Source organism: Equus przewalskii, chromosome 7, assembly GCF_037783145.1.
Source record: "Equus przewalskii isolate Varuska chromosome 7, EquPr2, whole genome shotgun sequence".
NCBI lineage: Eukaryota > Metazoa > Chordata > Mammalia > Perissodactyla > Equidae > Equus > Equus przewalskii.
In genome coordinates, this window is record NC_091837.1 from 87,017,481 (window position 1) to 87,038,369 (window position 20,889).

The 20,889-nt window shown below is 36.4% G+C and overlaps 1 protein-coding gene across 1 annotated transcript in view; it reads left to right on the forward strand.

Moving 5' to 3' along the window:
- Positions 1-20,660, forward strand: part of DOK6 (docking protein 6) — a 411,319-nt gene extending 390,659 nt beyond the window's left edge. Inside the window, exon 8 of the mRNA XM_070627867.1 lies at positions 12,991-20,660. Coding sequence (XP_070483968.1) covers positions 12,991-13,130 — 140 coding nt within the window. The 3' untranslated portion in view covers positions 13,131-20,660. The remainder of the gene's footprint in view (positions 1-12,990) is intronic.
- Positions 20,661-20,889: the final 229 nt, after the last annotated feature.

A 20,889-nucleotide genomic window follows, 5' to 3' on the forward strand; every position in this document is an offset into this window, starting at 1 on the left:
GATGAATGCTTAAATAAGAAATAAGAATTAGCCTGGTAAGAGTTGCATACAAATGGGTGTGAGGCTGGACATTCCGGGTAGAGGACAAAGCCTGTGCCATGGTTCAGAGAGCCTGCTTCCTCGGGAAACTGTGTATAGTTTAGAAAGGGGCTGCTAGAGCAGAGGGTGTGAGATAGAGACTGGAAAAAGATGAAGCTGGAGAAGTAAGTACAATTCAAATCATAAAGAGACCTTAGGGTAAGTTCCAATATATTTATACATATATACATAAATGCGACGCAGTTTAAAGGCAACAACCTGGTCAGAAGGAAGCCCTGGAGGATTTGTCGAAACTGTGTTTGTAAGCAAAAACGATATTTTTACATAGACTTTTACCGGAGAGGTGTGGAACTGATGGATTTTGCACATGAGAGCTAAGTAAGGAACCCCAATATCATGTGCCTGTCACCACCACTGAGAACCTTAAGTACATGCTAGGGAGTTTTCATTTATCCTAAACAGATGTGGAGGAGAGAGATCACCAGATGTTCATTACTTTGGCAAAAAACAGATTAGAGGAAGGTGGACAGAGTCGTCAGGAAGACCAGTTGGGTGGCTATAGCCGTAAACCTGGCGAGAAATTCAAGGTAGAGTTGGTGAGCATGAAGAAAATAAATAGATTCAAGAGGTATTTAGGAAGTAGAACCTACAGGACTCTATAATTGATGGCCGGAGGGATGATGGAAAAGGACAGAGACCAGAATGGCTTCCGGTTCTTTAATATGGGCTGTTAGATTGATAGGTGTCATTCACCGAAATAGCGCAGGAGGAAGGGAAGTTGGCTAGGGAAGAATGAAGGGTTCAGTTGTGAAATACTGCTTCTTGGTGACAGACAAGTTTTTGTTTCCTGGTCGTGCCCTCCTATTTGATCAATGAATGCCAGGTTGGAGAGGCACAAAGGTTTTCTTCATTTTAAAGGCCTCCTATTCTTTGTCTATAAGGGATAGAGAACATTGCTGCTTTCAGATTTCCAGCCATAGGTCTTGCCCAACCAAGAACCCCAAAGCAACTCACCTTTCCCTCCTCCGTTTTTGGAAAAAATTTATCTCTTCAACTTATCAGAACCTAGTTGTTTAGTAAATTAAACTATCCTAAAATGCATCTCACATAAAAGGTAAGCAAATTGGAGATATTAATAGAGTATATTGGGATTTACTCTCCATCCATTGCTTTAGTTACATTATCTCTCTTGATCTTCATAACTCTAGAGTAGTTACTAGTATTTTTCTCATTTCACAGATAAAGAAGAACTGAAGACTTAAGTTAGAGAGTCAGGACTCAAACTCAAGTCTATCATAGCCTGAATTAGTTTCTTTAACACTTTCCTATGTTCCCCATACAGGTTCTCTTAAAAATTTCTAAAAGTTATAGTATTTTGCCAGCTCAGTCTTGTTCCTAAACCTCTTGAAACCATTTAAATTTTCTATATTATACCTCCACTCAAGTCTTAAGTCATGGAAGTCTGTAAGTCAGGCAGTATCAACAAAACTCAAGGTCCCATCTCTGGTCTACCAGGCATTTATTTCACAACTGGGAGGAATACATTTCTTAGGCATCCAAACTCCTTTCTTTAATTTTCTTTCAAAGAATTACATTTCTAATTCCCTCCTGATTGAAGAAAATAGGTGGGCCTATTTGATAGGGCCAAATTCATATAATACTGGTACCAGATTCATAGGCCCATAGACGGGGAATACTAGTACCCTATTTATTGGGTTTCTGCTCCATCGAATATCCTGTGATGAACACTTCAAATACACCATCTCATTAAATGCTCACATGCTACGTGTCCTGAGTTCATTTTATAGGAGACAAAACTGAAGTTTGGAGTGGCTAAGGAACTTGACATGGCGCACACAGCTAGAAAGTGACAGAGTCTGCATTCGAACTAAACCTGTCTGACTCTAAACCCACTGATGCGGGCTACTCATAGTGACTTACAACTCAGCTTAATTTTCTTAAAACTTATACATATCCTTCAAAATATAATAAAGAAACAAGAATACAGGAACTTGAAAATATAATAATGGCAAAACAAATCCTTTTCATCTTTGGAGCCAACAGTTGGTTTGCCTCGATCTGTTTGAAAAGTGCTATGAAAGAGAGAAAAAAAAAAAAAGAGGAAAAAAGGAAAATAAAAAGAAGAGGTAGGAATTAATGGTGAAGCAAAAGTGCTCTCCTTTCTCTTATCAGAGTCCTCCTGGTCCCTTCCTTCTATAACCACACATTGCGAGCTCCCGCAAGATGCCTGTTCTTTGTCTTGGTTGCTACACCCTTCTCCACGAAGACGTTCTTTCATTATCGTTTCATTGGCTTTATGTTTGCAATGAGCTGTCTACAAAAAAAAAAAAAAAAAAAAAAATGACCTCTTAAGTCAAACATATATGACTGAAATCAAAAGTTGCAATCATTAGATGATAGTGCTACCAACTTGAACATATATATATACACACACATATATATCCACAGTGTATGTGTATATATATATATCCACACAATATATATGTATATATAACTCCAGCCAAAGCAAATGGAAAATGTACTCACATTGGGCAGACCTGTCTTAAGTAAAAATAAAATTTCCTTTAAAATTTTTAACAAAAATAGTTTTCTGATGACTTCAACCCCACCCAATAGCACACCATGACCCCTAAAATCAATCCAGGCTGAAGTGTCAACTAATATAAATGGTAGCTAATAAAAATAATCAGTACCACCCTTTCTTGGCAAAATCATATTAAAATTGAGGCTCCATAGAACTGAATGCTGTCAAGTTTTAGAGTTAAATTCAGGATTTGATTCTTTTAGATTTGATATCAAAAAATGACAAATGACCGTTTATTTTAACTATGACTACTTTCATACTTAGAAAAATCTCCCAATTCAAACTATTTTCCTGAGTTTCTTTCTAGTGTTTTTTAATACTTGTTTTTTCACTTAATTTTCAAGGTTTCTGTAATTTATTTTCATATATAGTGTAGATAATAATATAAACTAATATTTTTCTCCCAAGGATCTAGCCGAATTTCCCAGTATCTGAATTATTTTTTAATTTTATAGAATTATATGCAGGCAAAGAGGCATAAAGATTCAAGTAAACGTGAATCTTTTCTGCCTTTGACTTAGTTAAGATTTAGAAAAATTTAATTTTTATGTGATTTACTAATTTACATTCTCAATCTTATTAATTATTTAAACATAAATGGTTTGCATTAAAATATTCTTATGTTCTACAGCGGTAGTGAACATAGAGTGAATTTAGTAACAGTAGCCAACTCATTGTCATGGACATAATCCAGGAACAATCTGGATGGGTTATCAATCATAACTTTCTAAGATTTAGCATCCTATTCTATTCAGTGATTGTTAAATAAAAAAAAGTAAATGATAAAAACTAATGTTTCTGACTTTCACAGTTATGAAATTGAAGACATATAAAGAGATACAGACCTTTGGGAAAAGATAAGTAGTGAATATCTGTATTCTCATGGTCAGGTAATATGAAGTACAAATAATTCAGATTATCGTGTGCTCCTTTGAAAATCAACATAACTGTGTGGAATTAAAAAAAGAAAAATTATGAGACCTGCTTGCACCCTTGCCCCTAAAATATGTTTTTATTTGCAAAATCATGCTCTTTTCCTTTAGCATTGTGCTGTGGGGTAAAGTTAACCCTCCGAGGTCAGCAAAGAGTCTTGAGCCAGGCACCTTGGGTTCCAGCATGAGCATCTGTGTACCCAGAGTGAAAGAAAGAGCACGGATCCTTTAGGGCTCGCAGGTGGATTGAAAATCAGCATAAGTAAAACTGGTACATTGTTAGTGCTCAATAAATTTTAACGACCAGTATTATCATTAGCCAGGCACTCTGCTTCTTGATGTATGATTATATCTGGCCTAAAGACATCTGTTGAGTGCTAGGACTGGCCTGAGAGTCTGTGCTCTCCATCCCTTCCTTGTCCTGCCTGTTCTCAGTAAGATCAGTACAGCTAACATGATGTTGGAAAATGGCAATTCTTCTAAACAGATGTTTTTTAGCCTTGTGACATTCGTACTTAATATGAAAAATAATTGATGAAAATATATTTTAATTTCCTATACAATGAGTAAAATAAAATTAATTAATTAAAAATTAAAAACTAACAAGGGGTTAAGATGATGACTTTTATTGCTGCCTGCTGCATACAATGATAATATGCTGCTTCGTAAGGGTTTCTCAACCTGCCTAGAGAGGTAATTTGGGGGTTTTTTTGCAGCAGTTTCTCATAAAACATAAGAAATGTCAACAGAATCTCTCCTTTGTCCTATACATTTTCCATTTTCATGAATCTCAGATCCCTTATTCTCTATTTTTCTAAACGTTTACAATACTAATACAGACACATTGCAATACTTACTCTCTAGGAAGTGCTGCTAATCAGAAAATTGTCTAGCTTTCAGCTTTCCAGGTTCTGAAATTGCTGCATAGTTTATTGACTATATAACTCAGAACTTAGAATGTGGAATTCAATTATACTAAGAAATACATGTCAATCTTTCTCAGTGAGAATGAACGTCCTCTTCTCTCCACCACACCCAACTGTTCTGGCCTCCTTCTTATCTAGATTGGTACCAGCAGTTTTCAATTCTCCTGTTGGACCTGGAGGAATACTGATTGGTTGGAAACAATGAGGAAGAATTATAAATAAACCCCAGGAAATGCAAATAATACCCGAGGCTTCTTTTTGTCTTTGCAGTAGCCTTCCATGAGAATTTGTTCTATCTGAGGCTACATTTTACCCATCAGATGTATTATGGTGGAAAAAGGATTGAGAAGAGCTGCTGTATATTCCCTTAGAATGAGCCTTTGACCCAAAAATCTGATTCAATCACTCACCTTTTTCAAATCATTCAGAAGCTTCCTGTCACCCATTAGAAAAAAATACCCACTCTGCCTAGCAGAGTACAGCAAAGTCTCCAGGATGCGTACCCGCTCCATCTCTCAGTCTCACCTGCTACCACGCGCCATTTGGATTTTTATATTTCATGATTGGCATCACAAGGGCCTAATTCATAGTGGTGAAATATAAAGAGTTTGAAAGCCATGACCACGTGGGCATTGTGATCTTATACTAACAAAGGAAATGTTTACAATTATAGGGAGACAAAATTTTGTTTGTGATTATCGAAATGTTTCCTGGATCTCTGAAAAATCAACCTAATCAGTTAATGGAAGGAAAAGTTCTAGGCAACCTTATACTGAGAATGAGATGAAAAATCAGATCTTGTAGAGTGCTAAGTAAATTTTTTGACGTATATCCTCACACTCGTTTCAGAAGTCCTCAGACTAAATGCAAGGTCAACCTTGTGTCTATCGCAGAATAAAGCTGTGCTACATTCTAGAAAAACCTGATAGTACATTTTAAACAATTTCACTAATGGTCCTCATATTTAGTCTAAGCTTTTTGCAAACTTCCTCCTGTGTAAACTTATGCAACATTCAATATTTTTTTCTATGATATTTCTGTTATATCTCGAATCTCTAAGTATATATTAAGTAGTGAAGTCCCATTCTCATGGAGAAGAGTTTCTTTGCATTAGTTTACATTTTTTAGAAAAGAATTATAGCAAATAAAATTTTCATCCACTTTCTCCTTAAGACAGCATCTTAGGGACAATCCGCTGATATGTATTCTTGTTATTGATTTGTAGGAGATTAATGTGACTTTCCAGTAAATTCGTTAAAATACCTCAGGTTATAGTTCTGGAGAGCTCTACTTGAACTAGAGCACTCTCCTTCATGATCTTAAATAGTTCCTTGCTTGCTAAAACTACCTACAAATATTATGTTGAAAATGGAAACAAAAATATGTCAATATATAATTTTGTCTTTATTAACAGTACATTCAAAATTGTATAACTGAACCTGTGAAAAAGCTAATGAAATATTTATAGTCCAAAAACTAAATATCTGAAGTTTTCATCATATAATATTTTCCAATTCCTCTTGCTGATCAACAGTGATGAACTTTCATTTCGTGTTTTCTATTCTCCTCATATTATCTTTCAACTTAGATTATCCCATTTTAACATTTAGCATCTTATTGGCTGCCACAGATTGCTTATACACTTCACAATTATTCAAATAAATTCTGCTAACAGTGAAGAGTTCAGCTAAGTTTTGCAAAGAGACCACAGTTGTAGAAAATTAATGTCCTAGTAGGTAATTAGAATACAAGAGAAATTAAATGCAAGCAACAGGAATAAATGAATGTTACATCAACCAGAATAATAGATATGACTATTTTTCTTCTAGACAATTTATGACACAAGTATTAAAAATGTAATTCTGTATGAATCCAATTAAACTATCTTTAAGGCAAATTCGGGTATTAGAAACTATATTAAGTCTGATATGTTTCAGTGTCAGGTGTTGTTGCTAAACCACCAGTCATTTTATAACTGTAGGCTGGGTACATAAAATTAAATAATGTGCATTTTTCCCCTTCAAAAATTTGTAATTTTTAAAGATCTGAGTAAAGAATATTTAGATATCCACTTATGAAGTAAGCAAAAAGTCCATAATATGGGGGGTGAAGACGCCTTTATTACTAACAAATGTATGAATGCATATTAAAGAAGGGAGAGCAAGGGAAGGAATGGAAAAGGGAGAAGAAAAGCTTTTTCAAATTAAAATTAGAGCAGAATTTTTTTTAAACTTAGTAAGCTTGGAAGATAAAGTTAACCAAATCTCAAATCTTCCACAAAGTAAAGCAGTAAAAAAGAGAGTGAAAATAGAAAAGATTGGAAAATAAAGATGAGTACAGCACTTGAACATATGACAACAGATGATCTAGAAAAGGAGATCAGAGGTGGGAGAGAGAGAGCAGAGAAAATGGTGGAAGGGAAATAATTAACAAAAATTATAATAGTAATTCAGAAATATTTCCTAGAATTGAGACATCTTGTTTCCTTGATTGAAAAAAACTCAAGCTTTGAAGAAATACCACACCAAGACACACCATCATGAAGCTCACAACACTAGGAAGAAAAAGAAGTTCAGAAAATTTCAGAGAGGACAAAAACAGGTGACAAAGGATCAATGCCAGGCACTATTGCAAACACTTTATTTCTACCTCAGTAGCAAGATGTTGCAAAGATTAAATGAGCTAATGAGGTGTGTGTGTGTGTGTGTGTGTGTGTGCATACCACAATATAGTACCCCTGCTCTTAGTGTTAATATTGTATTATTCTAACACTAGTACAATATACTATTAGACTAGGTGATTATGGGTTAGCTCATTTAGTACATGATTCTGCTGGTGGAAGCTATTATGATTGCCATTATACACTTGAGGAACCTGAGAGACAAAACATAAAATAACGTTACAGATGTCACCCAGCAGTAAGGGGTGGAGCTAGAATTCAAACCACACAGCTCTGTGAGGGAAGAGAGAAGTGGTGGTTGCCAGGGGCTGGAGCAGGAGGATTAGGGTGATGTAGATTGAAGTGCATATATCTTCAGTTAAATGAAGGCTACATTCTGAGGGTCTCATGTACAGCATGGTGACTATAGTTAATCACACAGTATTGTGTACTTGAAAGTTGCTGAGAGTAAATCTTAAACATTCTCACAAATAAAAAAAGAATTAACTATGTAAGGTGATGGATATGTTAATTGTCTTGATCTTGGTAGTCTTTCCACAAGGTGTATGTACATCAGAGTTGTAAACTTTAAATATATACAATTATATTTGTCAATCATTCTGTATTATACCTCAATTTTTAAAAAATAAATAAAAGGTAAGAAAAATAATAAAAACAGTAAAACCCGTGTGTCTAAATAAAGGGTAAAATAAAACGAGACAATAAGATACCAAATTGAAAAAAAGAACAAGAATTCTGTGAGGCAGTGAAGCAAATGTTAAGGGCCGTACTTTGGCTTCAGCTTCCAGCAGACCCAGATCTGAGCCTCTACCACTTGTCGGTGCGGCAAGTCGTTAAACACCTAGAGGCTTCCCTTTTGGTTTTTTCACATGTAAAATGAGGATATGCAATCTCACCTTATAGAATTGATATGAAGATTTTTAAAAATAATATTTCTAAAGGACTTAGCATAGGGTCTGCGTGAAATATGTGCCCACTGAATAGGGATTAATACATTATGGCTTCTCCAAATCCCTTTCTTTATGGCTTGAAACCCATGACCTTTATTCCTCATTGGCTCAAATGTGTGGAACCTGAGCCTTGATAACCCCAGCAAATCTGTTCAAGGGTCATGAAGCTTCTGGAATTCTGGAATCTCCACATGAATTTCAGAAGTACCCCCCTGGAGAGCACAAAGATCAAACCTGGGGTTTGAACTGGAGTCAAAATGAATTGAGTGAAATTCAAATACAGCTAACAGAAGAGATGCTGACAATGAGTCCTTGGCATTTCTAAGCGTAACTACTACATGGTAGGTTGTTACTAAGACACTGTAGGCAGCCCTGGTTCGCATCTACCTCTAGTCTTGTGTGGACTTCTACCCAGCTGCAGGATAAGCATTAAACACCCCATAAAAGCCTTCTGGCCCCCAATTCACTGCAGTGAGAGGCCTTACAGACCTCTGCTTTGCACCACAAGTCATTCTTCCATTCCCTCCTCCAGTGTCCAGGCCTGAGCTGCCATCTGCCCTCTCCTTTTCCTTCCTAGTGGCTAGAAACCCCTTGTTGAAGGAAGACAGCATCTCCTCTGTGTCTGTCTAGGCCCGATTGTTATCGATGCCCTTACTCTGCTCTGCTCCCTTCTCATGAGGCAACTGTCTTATTTGGAGGTTTTTTCTGCTTTGGTTTCTTTCTGTTTGTTTTATTATTTAAAGGGACAACACTCCCTCCTCTCCCCCAGATTGTAATAAACTAATAAAACACATAAATTCAAATCAAGTAGCTTTACGAGGCCATTGCTTCCTACCCATTAATAACCACCAGTTTTATGCTTTGGGATCCTTCTGATTTCCTAAAAAACAATTTCCTTTTTATTTTATGTAAAGTAAGCAATCAGTGTTAGTAAGTATAGAAACCTAGAGGCCCGCAGAAAAGGAATGAGCAGTGGTAACTACTGGCCACAACGTACTTCTTAATTCCTCAGGAAGAACAGGCTGTTTATACGGTGCTGTCATTTTCCATTTTTTTCTTCTAAATGTGATGTGAATCTCTGGTCTTGCACTCCAATTTGGTTGTTATTTTCTATGGCACTGTGTTCCTTCTAGTTTATTACTGGTTTGAATCTTTTATGATGCAGCAGAGAAGATTTCTCTTTATGGCTAGAGTGATGTCGCCTTTCTTGTCATGTGGTACTTTTAAGTTTCCGGAATTTGGACAAGTCATAATTTTAGAATTTAGAATAAAGCAAATGTTTTAAATTTCTTTTATCCAATATATTTCCTTCTTTATGGAATGGAAGTATGTTTCTCAGTCTGGGGCTTGTATGCATACCATGGTAGAAGGGCATAGGAGGATGCTATGAAGCGTCATTTCAGAGTATACTTCAAACTGCCAGGGATATAGAGATGTTTTTTCCCAGATTGTCAATGTTACCTAAAAATGTGGGTAGAAAATGTTACTTTTTACTCAAATAAACATGAATTTACAATGAAGTAGAAACCAAAATTCAAAAGATAGATTAAGATAGACTAATAGTTAACAAATTTGTTGCTTTTAAATTATAATATCCCCCACATCCCCAAGGTACATATTAGTCCTACTTGTCTTTAGTGGGTGAGCTGGAGGGAAAGTTAGGAAGCATTTAATAGGGTCTGTGTTTAGTGGAGTGAACAGGTTCTTTCCAGTAAGTTTTTAATTTAAGCCACAAAGTTGATTTCTGTTTTGTTTTGTTTTCATCAACAGTGCCTAAGGGCATCATTCAAATGAATGTTGAGAAGATGCTTAATTATCTCTCTCTTTTGTGTTCGTATTCATTCCCAAAATCAAACAGCATTCGTTCAGCCTTCATATGTACAACTTTGATTGAGGCATGTTATGTTTGTGATAAATATTAAATAGCATCATTTGTGAATTGTCTGTAAAGAAATGATTGAGGTAAAATAAATCATAATTTCCAATTACACTAGAAATTGTTCATAGAGGAGATGAAGAAAACAATGTTGACCTTGAAAGAGAATAATATTCAAAATCTGTCATAATGAGGGACAGCGCACTGAGATGGTGGGGAAAGTATAGATATTGAACAAGAAGACCGATGAGAATATGGTCCCATTCAGCATGGAATAAGAATGAGCTGGCCACCCACTTCTGAAAAAATTAGCCATGAAAACCCTGTAAATGGCAGCAGAGCATTGTCTGATACAGTACTAGAAGGAGTGAGGATGGTGCAAAAACACCAGGCAGGGTTCTGCTCTGCTGTCCACAGGGTCGCTAGGAGTCAGAATCAGCTCAATGGCACTAACAACAAATATAGTGTAGAAAGAAGGGAGAAAACTAACATCTATTGGGTACCTACCATCCTAGGTATCTTCCTATATGTTGTTTTGTTTAATCCTCAAAACACCTTGGGGAAAGTGTGTTCTCTCCATGCAGGAAAATGAGGCACAAGAAGGGATGGCAGAACTGGACTTTGAGCTCAAGTCTGTCTGTTTCAGAAGTCCATCGTGGTGGCGGTGTTTGCACACACCAGAGAGAAGTTATTTGTGATTGTTGAACTGACATACACAGTTCTATAACAAAGCTCTTCTAAGCTCCATTGCCATCCTGTTCTGATCCTGTACAGCTCTGGTGTTTATAATTGTCTGTCCTTGTCTGATCATTCCCGAAGCAGCTTATGAACCCTGCAAAGTCAGGGACCGTACTGCCATTACCTGTCTTCCCTGTGGAGTCTTAAACTGTTTTAGCAGATGTTTGGCAAATATTACTTGCATGACTGAATTTTTACACCCAAGATTCTGGGGTAAAAAACTGTGTGGGCAAAGGCAAAGGCTCTTCTGAATTCATAACTTAAGCTTTAGCTTTTAGCCCCCAAGTACTGAGAATTAAGGGTGTGCCCATGGTCTCTTTCAGATAGGTCTAAAAATTTTTTTAAATAACAAGATAAAACCAAGACCAGGAACATGGTCTTAATATTAGAATTTCCAGCTGGTTTATGCTCATAAATGCCAGTGTCTCCACTTACAGGAACTGTCAACTATCATCTAGTGAGTCAATGGTAAGATAAGGAGGCAAAATTGTGACTAGTAAGTAGCAGAAGCACTATGTGTATCTGGAATTTCAGCTCTAAGTTCCACCTCAACGTCCCCTTAACCTCCCCTCTAACTTCTCCACTCTTCTGCCTATTCCCAGCTTCATTTTTCCTCATTGCAGCTTCACAGTCCTACAAGAAAGAGAAGACATACTCAGCTGAGATGTTTAAGAGAATTTAACAAAGAGACTATTGAAAGAGCTGTGGGTAAAGTTAGGGAAACATCAAGGAATTGTGAAGGACAAGCAACAGCAGGAACGAGCAGGCCTGAAGGGGCAAAGAGAGGAAATGTGGTTAGGGGACCCTGGGAGAGGGAGGGAAGGGAGCAGAAAGGTCTGGAAGCTCACAAGGAAGCTGGGCAGCGGAACCACAGGAGCAGCCGCAGGGTGAGAGGAAGAAATGCCCACATCTCTCGTCCCTTCATCTGCTTGTGTGGATCAACATGAGAGCATGTTAATCAATAAGAGAATCAAACGCACAGTGAATCTAAAATTATTTTTATCTAGAAAGCAAGATTTTGCTCTCACAATTTTTTAACATGAAGAGGTTCTACCAGTTTAATTAGCTTTTTATTAGCCAATTCATTTGCATTGCCTTCCTGGATCCCAAGCTTCAGACACTGCAAGGATATTTTCCGAGTCATCGAACACATCTGACAATGAAACTGGCTTAAAGTGCATGACCTTGCAAAGGACAGTACCACCTGAGGAGTCTGACGGGATGCTCGATGTTTCTGTGTTAACAGATTGTCTTCCCTGGGTTCCTCGCCACAGAGACCTGAAACATTACAAATCAAACTAAGTACCTCTCTTCCTTTGGGTGAAATATACACTCTGAAAGGGCACAGCACACCAAATCTATTTTACTGCTCTCTCCACAAAACTCATCCACTAGATACTTATCAAAACTCTCAAGTATGAAGAATAATTAATTACTGATTAAGAAAACAGATGGAGAGACCCCTGGAAAGTTTGTCCCAAGCCTTAGAGTGCATACTTTCTCCATACAGTGTTAGCATTCTGACAAGTTTTCCAGTAATCACTTTTCTGTTTTGAGTATTAGAGAAATTTCTCATTGCAGGGGTCCTTCTGAACTACAAAAAACATAGATAAAATTTTCATTGAATATATTTCACGTGAGTTTCGACTTTTAGGCCGTTTCAGTAACCATAAAAGTTTTTCGTTACCATTAACCATATCATGAAGTGGGTTCAGTTATTCACAAACCTGCTAGGATAAGTGAGGGCTTTGAATGCTATCTTTGTGAAAACTTTTTCCTCATAATTGATGGTTACTGGCTAGGATAAAGTGTAGTTTACCTGCTCAAAAAGGTTTTAAGAAAGTGTGTAATTTGCTTTTGTATGCTGAAAGTGAGCATAAAGGAAAAGAAAGCAGTTTATAGGCTCTCTATTAAAACCAGTGTTTTTTTGCAAAAGCTTTTTCTGCTTTTGTTCCAAAAGTTGAAGGATGAAGTTTGAGATCCCTGGAAAATTTACCTAGCTCTCTGGCATCCATAATTTTTGATGAAACATATGAGGAAAATATGAAGCCCTGAATACAACATTCGTAAGTCATCAAGGAACAAGGACCAAGTTTCTCCATTTTTACCTACTTACCCAGAGCTCAACATTGAGGATTTGAGGGCTTCTGCTCTGTTTGTTGGCTTATTGGTTGGTTTAATGTATCCTTTTGCTTTTCTGAATCTGTTTGCTAGTACAGCTCTCCTTCCTTTCTCTCCCTCTAGGTCACGGGTTTGGTTCATCAAAGATGTCGCGCGCACAGACCTTTCCCAGCTACACCTCAGAGCAGAACGAAGAGACACAGCAGTCCTTATCTCGGTCGAGCAGCTATGGATTCAGCTACAGCTCCAGCCTCATTCAATGACACACAGAGAGCCACTGCTGACCAGAGAGACTGTCTGTCCCGGACCTGCTTGTAGGGTCATTGCACCCTCTGCCTCCTGGAAGACCACTTGCAGTAAAAAATTGAAATGGGTTGGCTGGAGCCCCGATCCCAGTGGAAGGTTAAAAACTGGAGTTCTGCTCCCTTGATTCTGTGGCTAAGTCCTTTATTTATTGAATTTCTGGGGGGAATCTATGTTTTACAAAAATAGAATCCAAATCCTATGAACAGTTATTTAAATAAAATTCTTTGGGTCTGACAGTGGCAGAAGTCTGGGCACTGAAAGAAGTTGCCTATACTGGGTTGAACCTGGGTGGTGGGTGGTACCCTGCCCTCACGGTTCAGCTCTCCCATCTGATGACAGGAGGTATGTCCTTGGACATAATGCTGACCCACCACAAGCTACGTGGCTTGGAAGGTTTTGACAGGGACAAAGCCAGTAAACTCTATAAATGACGTCATAACTCTCCATATAAATAAGCCCAGTGACAATTAAGGGAACACAACATTTAGAACACACTATTAAGCAGGGCCTTGTAGCTCTACTGTGTGTGTGTATGTGTGTGTGTGTGTATGTGTGTGTGTCTGTAGACAAATATGAGGATATTGCCATATCCATCTATATCCAACAAGTATATATCAAATGTGTGCTGAGGGTGACAGGATATGCTCACTTAAATTGTTGAAAACTGTCATTTGGTGCATTACAATTAAGATTGTTATGTTGAATAGCTATTTTTAAAATAGTGCTGTAAAAAAAGGCTTCTTATTAGTAACAGTATTTATGTAGTCCAGTCTGCTCCTATGACAAGTGCAAGTGAAAATGTGAAAGGAGGGAATGCTTTGGAAGCAAAGGAACTGGTCTAGTGTCATACACGTCATGTCACCGTGCTGTCTTTCTGATTAGTATCCCTTGTTGTCCCAACGTTTCTCCCTTTGGCCATCCCTCTGAGCTACGCGGGGAAGATTGGGTGTTATCACCGATCAGCTTCCATTTAACCTAGAGAAAAAGTGAACTCTAAATGAGAACCTGTTTAAGAAAGAGATAAAAATACATTTAAAAACAACTCAGCTATTTTGCAGTCAGGAGAAGAACAATAGGCACAGGATTGTAGATATCAATTATTTAAGATTTCGTGGATGCTGTTCTCAGAAAGTCATCAGGGGCTTGTTTACTGTGTAACCAGAATTTGCTGGGCTTTACCTTCCTTTTACTGGACATGAGTTGGCAGGGATTATAAAAGAAAATGGATCAAATATAATTTTTTTCATCTCTGACATTAATGACAAACCTACAAGGTTTAAAGGGAAGTGGTGATTTCCATGTGAACTGAGGAAGTTTGGCTAATTTCGCTCAACAAAGATATTTCTGTCCTTAATTTTGGAGTTCACTTGAGTAAAAATAAAGATTATTCTGCCTGAGTTATCTGATGTCACATGCCTAAGATGGATAGCCATCAACTACTCCATGGTGATTTCAAGACCAGTGAGCCAAGTCATGTAAGATGAAAGCCTGACTTATTTTAATAGCAAAATTTTTTATACTATCAAAGATAGTCTGTTGAAAAGGTACCAGTTTTGCTGATCTGTGATAAGTATTTTTTTCATCCCTATCCATAGCTTGAATGCAGATTGACAATTCATTTCAGAGAACAACTACTGAATAAAAATGGTTCTAGATCCCTCCTTGATAAATTTGCACTTATAGCAACTACCTAGACTCTCTGAATCTCAGATAAGTGTGAAAACCCCATCAAGATGCTAATCATAAGAGTTAATGTGGCTGTGAAAAATAATTATCCTAGGCTTTCAGGGATAAAAAGAAAATTACTCAAACTCTCTGCACTGTGAATTTTGCTGACACTACGGAAGAGCAGATGACTGGTTCCTGGCAATGATACAGCCCTCCCTGAAATCCCAGTTTTCAGGGTTAAACACCTCTGAATCACTTTAGTGCATGGCATTTGCTTTTGAAATGCCGTTAGTAAAACACATCAGAGCAACTCCCAGCTGAGACCATTTGAGCACAGCTCCTAGTGATGCCGCATTCAGAGCAAGCCTCTCCTGTCTCACTCAGTCGAGCTGTTGCTTAGAGACCACAAGTTTCTACAAGGGACTTATGGGGAAAAGTCCTCAAGGGTCCTGGTTCATTTCTCAGCTTTTTTAACGTGCCAGAAGCACAGACAGCGAGTCCAGGGGGGATTCTGCTAATTAGATGAGTCTGCTCTTGTGTCTATTTGGTGGGAGACACAATCCCTGCATGAAGTTGCTTCAAGAACACCATTTGCTTGTGATCATTACCAGTGGGCATAACTGAGGGGATACCAGAAATCAGGCATAACATTGGGCCAGTTCATTCTGAAAATGATGTCATAAAAGGAGTGTATGAGAGAGTAATTTCCTTCCCAAGTCTTTGGCCCAAGCTCATCACAATGAGAATGATGCTATAAAATATCTAATGGTACATTTTGAAGATTTATTCCAGCATACTCCTCCAACTATAGTTAAAATTGTAGTTAACTCAAATTGCTAAATGAACAAATAGGAGAATTTATATTAACCTAATAAACTTGACATAGGCAGCACGCATTGTAATAAAAATGACAAGCAGACATATCTTCTACAAAAACCAAAGACAAAAAGTTACTGTACCAGTCTCCTGGAACGTCATAAAATTACTTCCAGGAGGGCAATTAGAGTGGTCATGGACATGTATTCAACTCACTGGAGCTCGTAGGTTTTTGACTGAAGATGCCTCTACACTTTGCAAGTCATTTTTCTCCCTTCAGAAATTTTTATACTTTAATATACAGGTGACTTTTTCATTGTGAGGGAGGGATTGCTGTGAACCAAAGACATCTTTTGGCTCCTTCTGAAAGTGACTCAGTTGGGGTTCCATCCCGATTTTTAGACAGGTGAATGAAGATGGTCACAGTTTCCATATTGGTTTGGAAGAGAGCAATGATGAAGGAGCTCAACACAAGTAATAGAGGCTCTTCTGAGGACAGAGAAGCTTGGAGGATGTACACATTTCACAGATCCATTATATGAGGGCATTTATATCTTATGTCCCCAATCTTTTCTTCTGATGATATTAACTGCTATATACATGACCAACACATAATATTATATTTAAAATGCAGAAAAGTACAAAGTAACTTTGACCAATAGTTTACTATGCTGGTGGAGGAAAAAAGAAAACACGTCTTTCACTTATTAATTGAATGAATAATAGACACTCACAACTAATTTATTTATGCAGGTTGCAAATATTTATGAGTCAATAGGTTCTGACCACTGCCACAATTTGAACTTAATGAAATAAGAAGTATATATTTACTTATGTATTAGGAAAGATGCTGTTTGATAAAGCATGTGATATAAAGTGAAACATATTTATTAAAAGTAAACCTCACATTTTCACCAAATGGTAACTAGAGTACCAGTCCTAGTATCTTGTACAATTTTTCTCTGTCTTCATTGGGCAATTTTATGTTCGAGAAACCTTTGCCACCTGTAATATGGCCAACCACTTACACTTTCTGTCCAATATAGAAACAGTAGACTAACAATTTTACACTATTAGTAGTTTCTACAAATCCAATTTATTGCATGTGGTATCTTTAACATAAATATTTTTAAAAAATCATAAAAATTGATGTCCACCCCTCATTCTTTGGCCCGTATCTCAGAGAACTTTGTAAAAAAGCATGAGTACCTTACTGCCTAGATTATTGGAGCCACTTACTAAAATCGACCAATAATGCTACAGTGAAAACTAGCTAAACAAATAATATTCTTATAAAAAATTATAGTCCAGTTTTGATTATTATACTACAGCACAATAAACGGACTATATATATTCAATGAGGCCAAGCTTTAAGCCTTTAACACTTCATGTTTTATAATAAATATTATACTACAAACTGCTCAAAGTGAAAATTACACATTTTTCTCCAATTTCATTAGCAATGTCTATCAATATCTTGCAATTTCAAATTACTTTATCAATCATTATTGATACTTTGTAATCCCCTGAACTTGACCTCAAAATAGATAAAAATTTGCTACTAGCTATTCATTAAAATTATAGTAATAGGTCGTATGCCACCCAAATGAATTTCTAGCCTGTGAAATTTATGGAGTCAATTTCCCATGGAGTTTCACTTAGTGCTAGGTATGCAATTGAAAGAAGACATCAGTTGTATCATGTTTTGAAGTTACCACAGAAAGACAACACATAACAACACATAACCAACAAGTATGCATTCCTGGATTTAGTGAAAATTACTGAATACAAAACAATCTGTAACAAAATCCCCTCTCCAGTAACATGAGGATCATTTTTGTATGGTCAACCTCATGTGAGTTTCAACATGAAGATATGTTATCAGTGAAACTGGCTGGAGGCTAAATATGTCAGAAGAGGTCAACAGCCCCATATGTGCATTCTCTAGAAATGTATTTGAAAGAGTAATCCACCTTTTTCTCCCTGAAACTACCACAAATCTCTACTTTCTTATTCTAGAATGTGAATCTTTGTTGTATCATTTCTACAGTTGTGACAAGTAGATAAGGCATTAGATAGTTTATAGACTCTTGTGGAAGTGTTATGAGATGTTGGGCACATTTTTTAGATAGGAAGAATGCTTGCTAGCTCTGGATGCAATCTTAAAGGTCATGTAGGATAAAGGTCCCACTTTATGTTCCACCCAGGAGAAAACCAAAACCCATGGATGCTGTAGTTTATTCAAAGGCAAAGAAATGGTTAGGAATAGTTTGGCCTAGTTCCAGGCTTCTGGTTCAGGGATGTTTCCTTGGCTCATCCGGTCTCCCAGTGAGGTGTAGTGGGAGTTGAGAATGCCACATGGCCTGTGAGTAAATAGGCTCTTGAGCATTTCAGTGTTTCCCATGTTTTTCAGAGTCTCCTACTCTTCCTGGACTCGTCACCAACGTATAAATAGAGAGGCCTCATGGGTCAATTCTTTAGACTTGTTGTAGGTCATGAATGATTGGGATAAGTTTTATTACTCTTACATTGTCATCCAGTTCTTTGTTGGAAATTCAGACATATTTATCCTAAAGTGATAGTCAAACTAAAAATAAATAAATAAATAGGTGTACGTGTTTTGTATTCCATAATTCACCATATTGTAATTGAGATTATTATTTGGGGGATTCTGTAGCACTTTGTTTAATCACTTATGGCGTTTGTCACAACTTCGTTAGATCATGAACAACATCAGGACTACATTTTTTCATGTGAACTTCACAAAGCTTCCATTTTCAATTGAAATATGGGGAATGAGTTTTTTTGCATTAAAATATCTTACACATCAAGTCAATTATTTAAATTAACTGAAGTTTATATAAATAAGAAATAATTTAAAATTACGAAATAACAGAAAACTACATTTTACTTGTGATTTTCATACACTTTTCCCTAGTTTGAGATTTTAATATCTTGTAAACAGTTAAAAGAGAGGAAAAATGCAATTGTGATAGAAACATCAACTTCCTTCTAATAATTCTGTTTAATAAGTTTTTCTTTTACCTCATCTTCTATGCCTGCTACCCTAGTCCATATTGCATATTCTGGTTTTAAGAAGAATGAATGGATTTAAATTTTCTAAGAGTTATTTTGGGCTAGTTTTAGTAGTTAATACACTTAACTTCCTCAACCTGTTCCCTGGTTTTAGGATGATTTTAGACTTAAATAGAGCATAAAATCAACCCTTTTTGTAGACACAGAATTGTGCATTGAATGGAGCAGGGTATCTACCCTAAAATGGTAATTGTGTTTATGTTGGAATCTTATCGCTATCTTAATTCACTCAAGAGACCCACAGCCTCATAAGAGGTGCTTACTTTCAGAAATCCAAACTTTAAAAGCCCAAATTCAGGAAAAGAAAAAGATTGAGATGATTTAAATTTTTTTTAAAAGTCACTACAGGATTTCACTCAAAAACCTCATGAGAGGGTTTTATGGTGTTCCAGTCTCATTAGCTATTTGACAGATGGGCTGAAAGTCAAGGAAAATAAAGAATAAAATGATAGGAGTATCTTGATACTAAATATGAATCAAAAATTAACATGATGTAGGTCAATATGAAATAATTTGATTACTCACATTCATATTTGCATATCTATTGCATAATTCAAGGAACAATGCTTATTCTTATCAAAAGTATATATATATATATATATCAATGGGTGGAGTAGGGGGAATGGAGCTCCAAATTTTTGTGAAGACCTGAAATAGAGAATAGAGATTCTTTCCAGTGTTGACAGTTTCTATTATTTTAGCTATAGCAGGCGATATATAAATCACAGCAACCAATCAGTCTACTCTATTCAAAGAATGAGCATGAACACCAGCATCATCTTTACTACAGAGGACAAGAGACCTCCCAGGACCTGCAGAGGCTCCCTCGTACCCTCTCCACACAAACCCTAACACACGCGTGCACACACACACACACACATTTTTGACTTTTGACCTAGTTTATATGTTATAGTTATCATTTTCTTAGGGCCACACAGAATTATCCCATCTTGTAAAGTGCTTATCCCAATGAATCTTCAAAATATATTAAATTATGTGTTATATGTTTGCTTTCTGTAAATTCTTTTAAATTAACTTATATATACTTTGTGAAATCTTATACTGTACATTATAAAGGGATGTCATTTGTTGATTAAATATAATGTTTATGATCACTTTGATAAAAATAACTTTGGACGCTAGGCCCTTGTTCAGAAATAAAATACCCATTACAAATTTGCTTCTATTAGAAAATAAATGAGTTGACATATTTTATTTTTAATCACAATCTATTCCAGATAAATAATATTTTGGGGACATCTGTACTTAAATACTAGTTAAGCCACCTTTTGGAATGGAATGCAAAGGGATAACTGTCCCTGGAACCTAAATGTGAATTTCTGACCGAACAGAAAATATTATAATAATGAGGCAATAATAAAATTAGGAAATTAAATTATTTGTAAATCTGTCTGTGTGATTTTCCCCTTGGTAAAAATACACGAAATACCTCAAGAATGATGTTCTTCTGAATTTGTAGTTTCTACATCTCAGTACTAAACTATTGTTGTTAATGTTTTACTTGTAATCTAAGAAATTTACAAGTGATATTGCTGCAAGGAGGTTAATTTCTAGTTGTGCAATATTAAAATTTCCTCTATCACTTAAAGAAACGCAAAGCAGCTCAAAAATGCCACTTTACACCACAACTTTGCATGATTGAGATTTTGAACATCTAAAATGATGGTTTTTGCCCACGAGTTATTTAATATTGTTAGCACTGTAATATTATATGATTTCCTTACATTTTTGTTATCCTGTGATGACCTGTAACTATGTAATTAAACAGAATTCTGACAATCCTATTCTACTAACCTTTAAAATGTCTCTTATTCCTTACTCATTGGCTTGCTATTTTCAAAATAAAGTAAAAGAAGGCCCTTTATTAAATGTAATTTTACTGACAATTTATTATGCATTTCCAGTGTTTTCCTAACCCTGTGTTATAGCAGAATACAATTTTTATTGGATTGACTCTGGTATGGTGGAATCATAGTATATTAATGTTGAAAATGACACTGGAGTTCAACACTCTTTTTTCTAGTGAAGTGACATCCAGGGTTTTTAAGTGGCTTTCACAGTGTCACACAGCTAGAAAACAGCTTTTCCTCCAACACCATACTCACCCTCTAATAA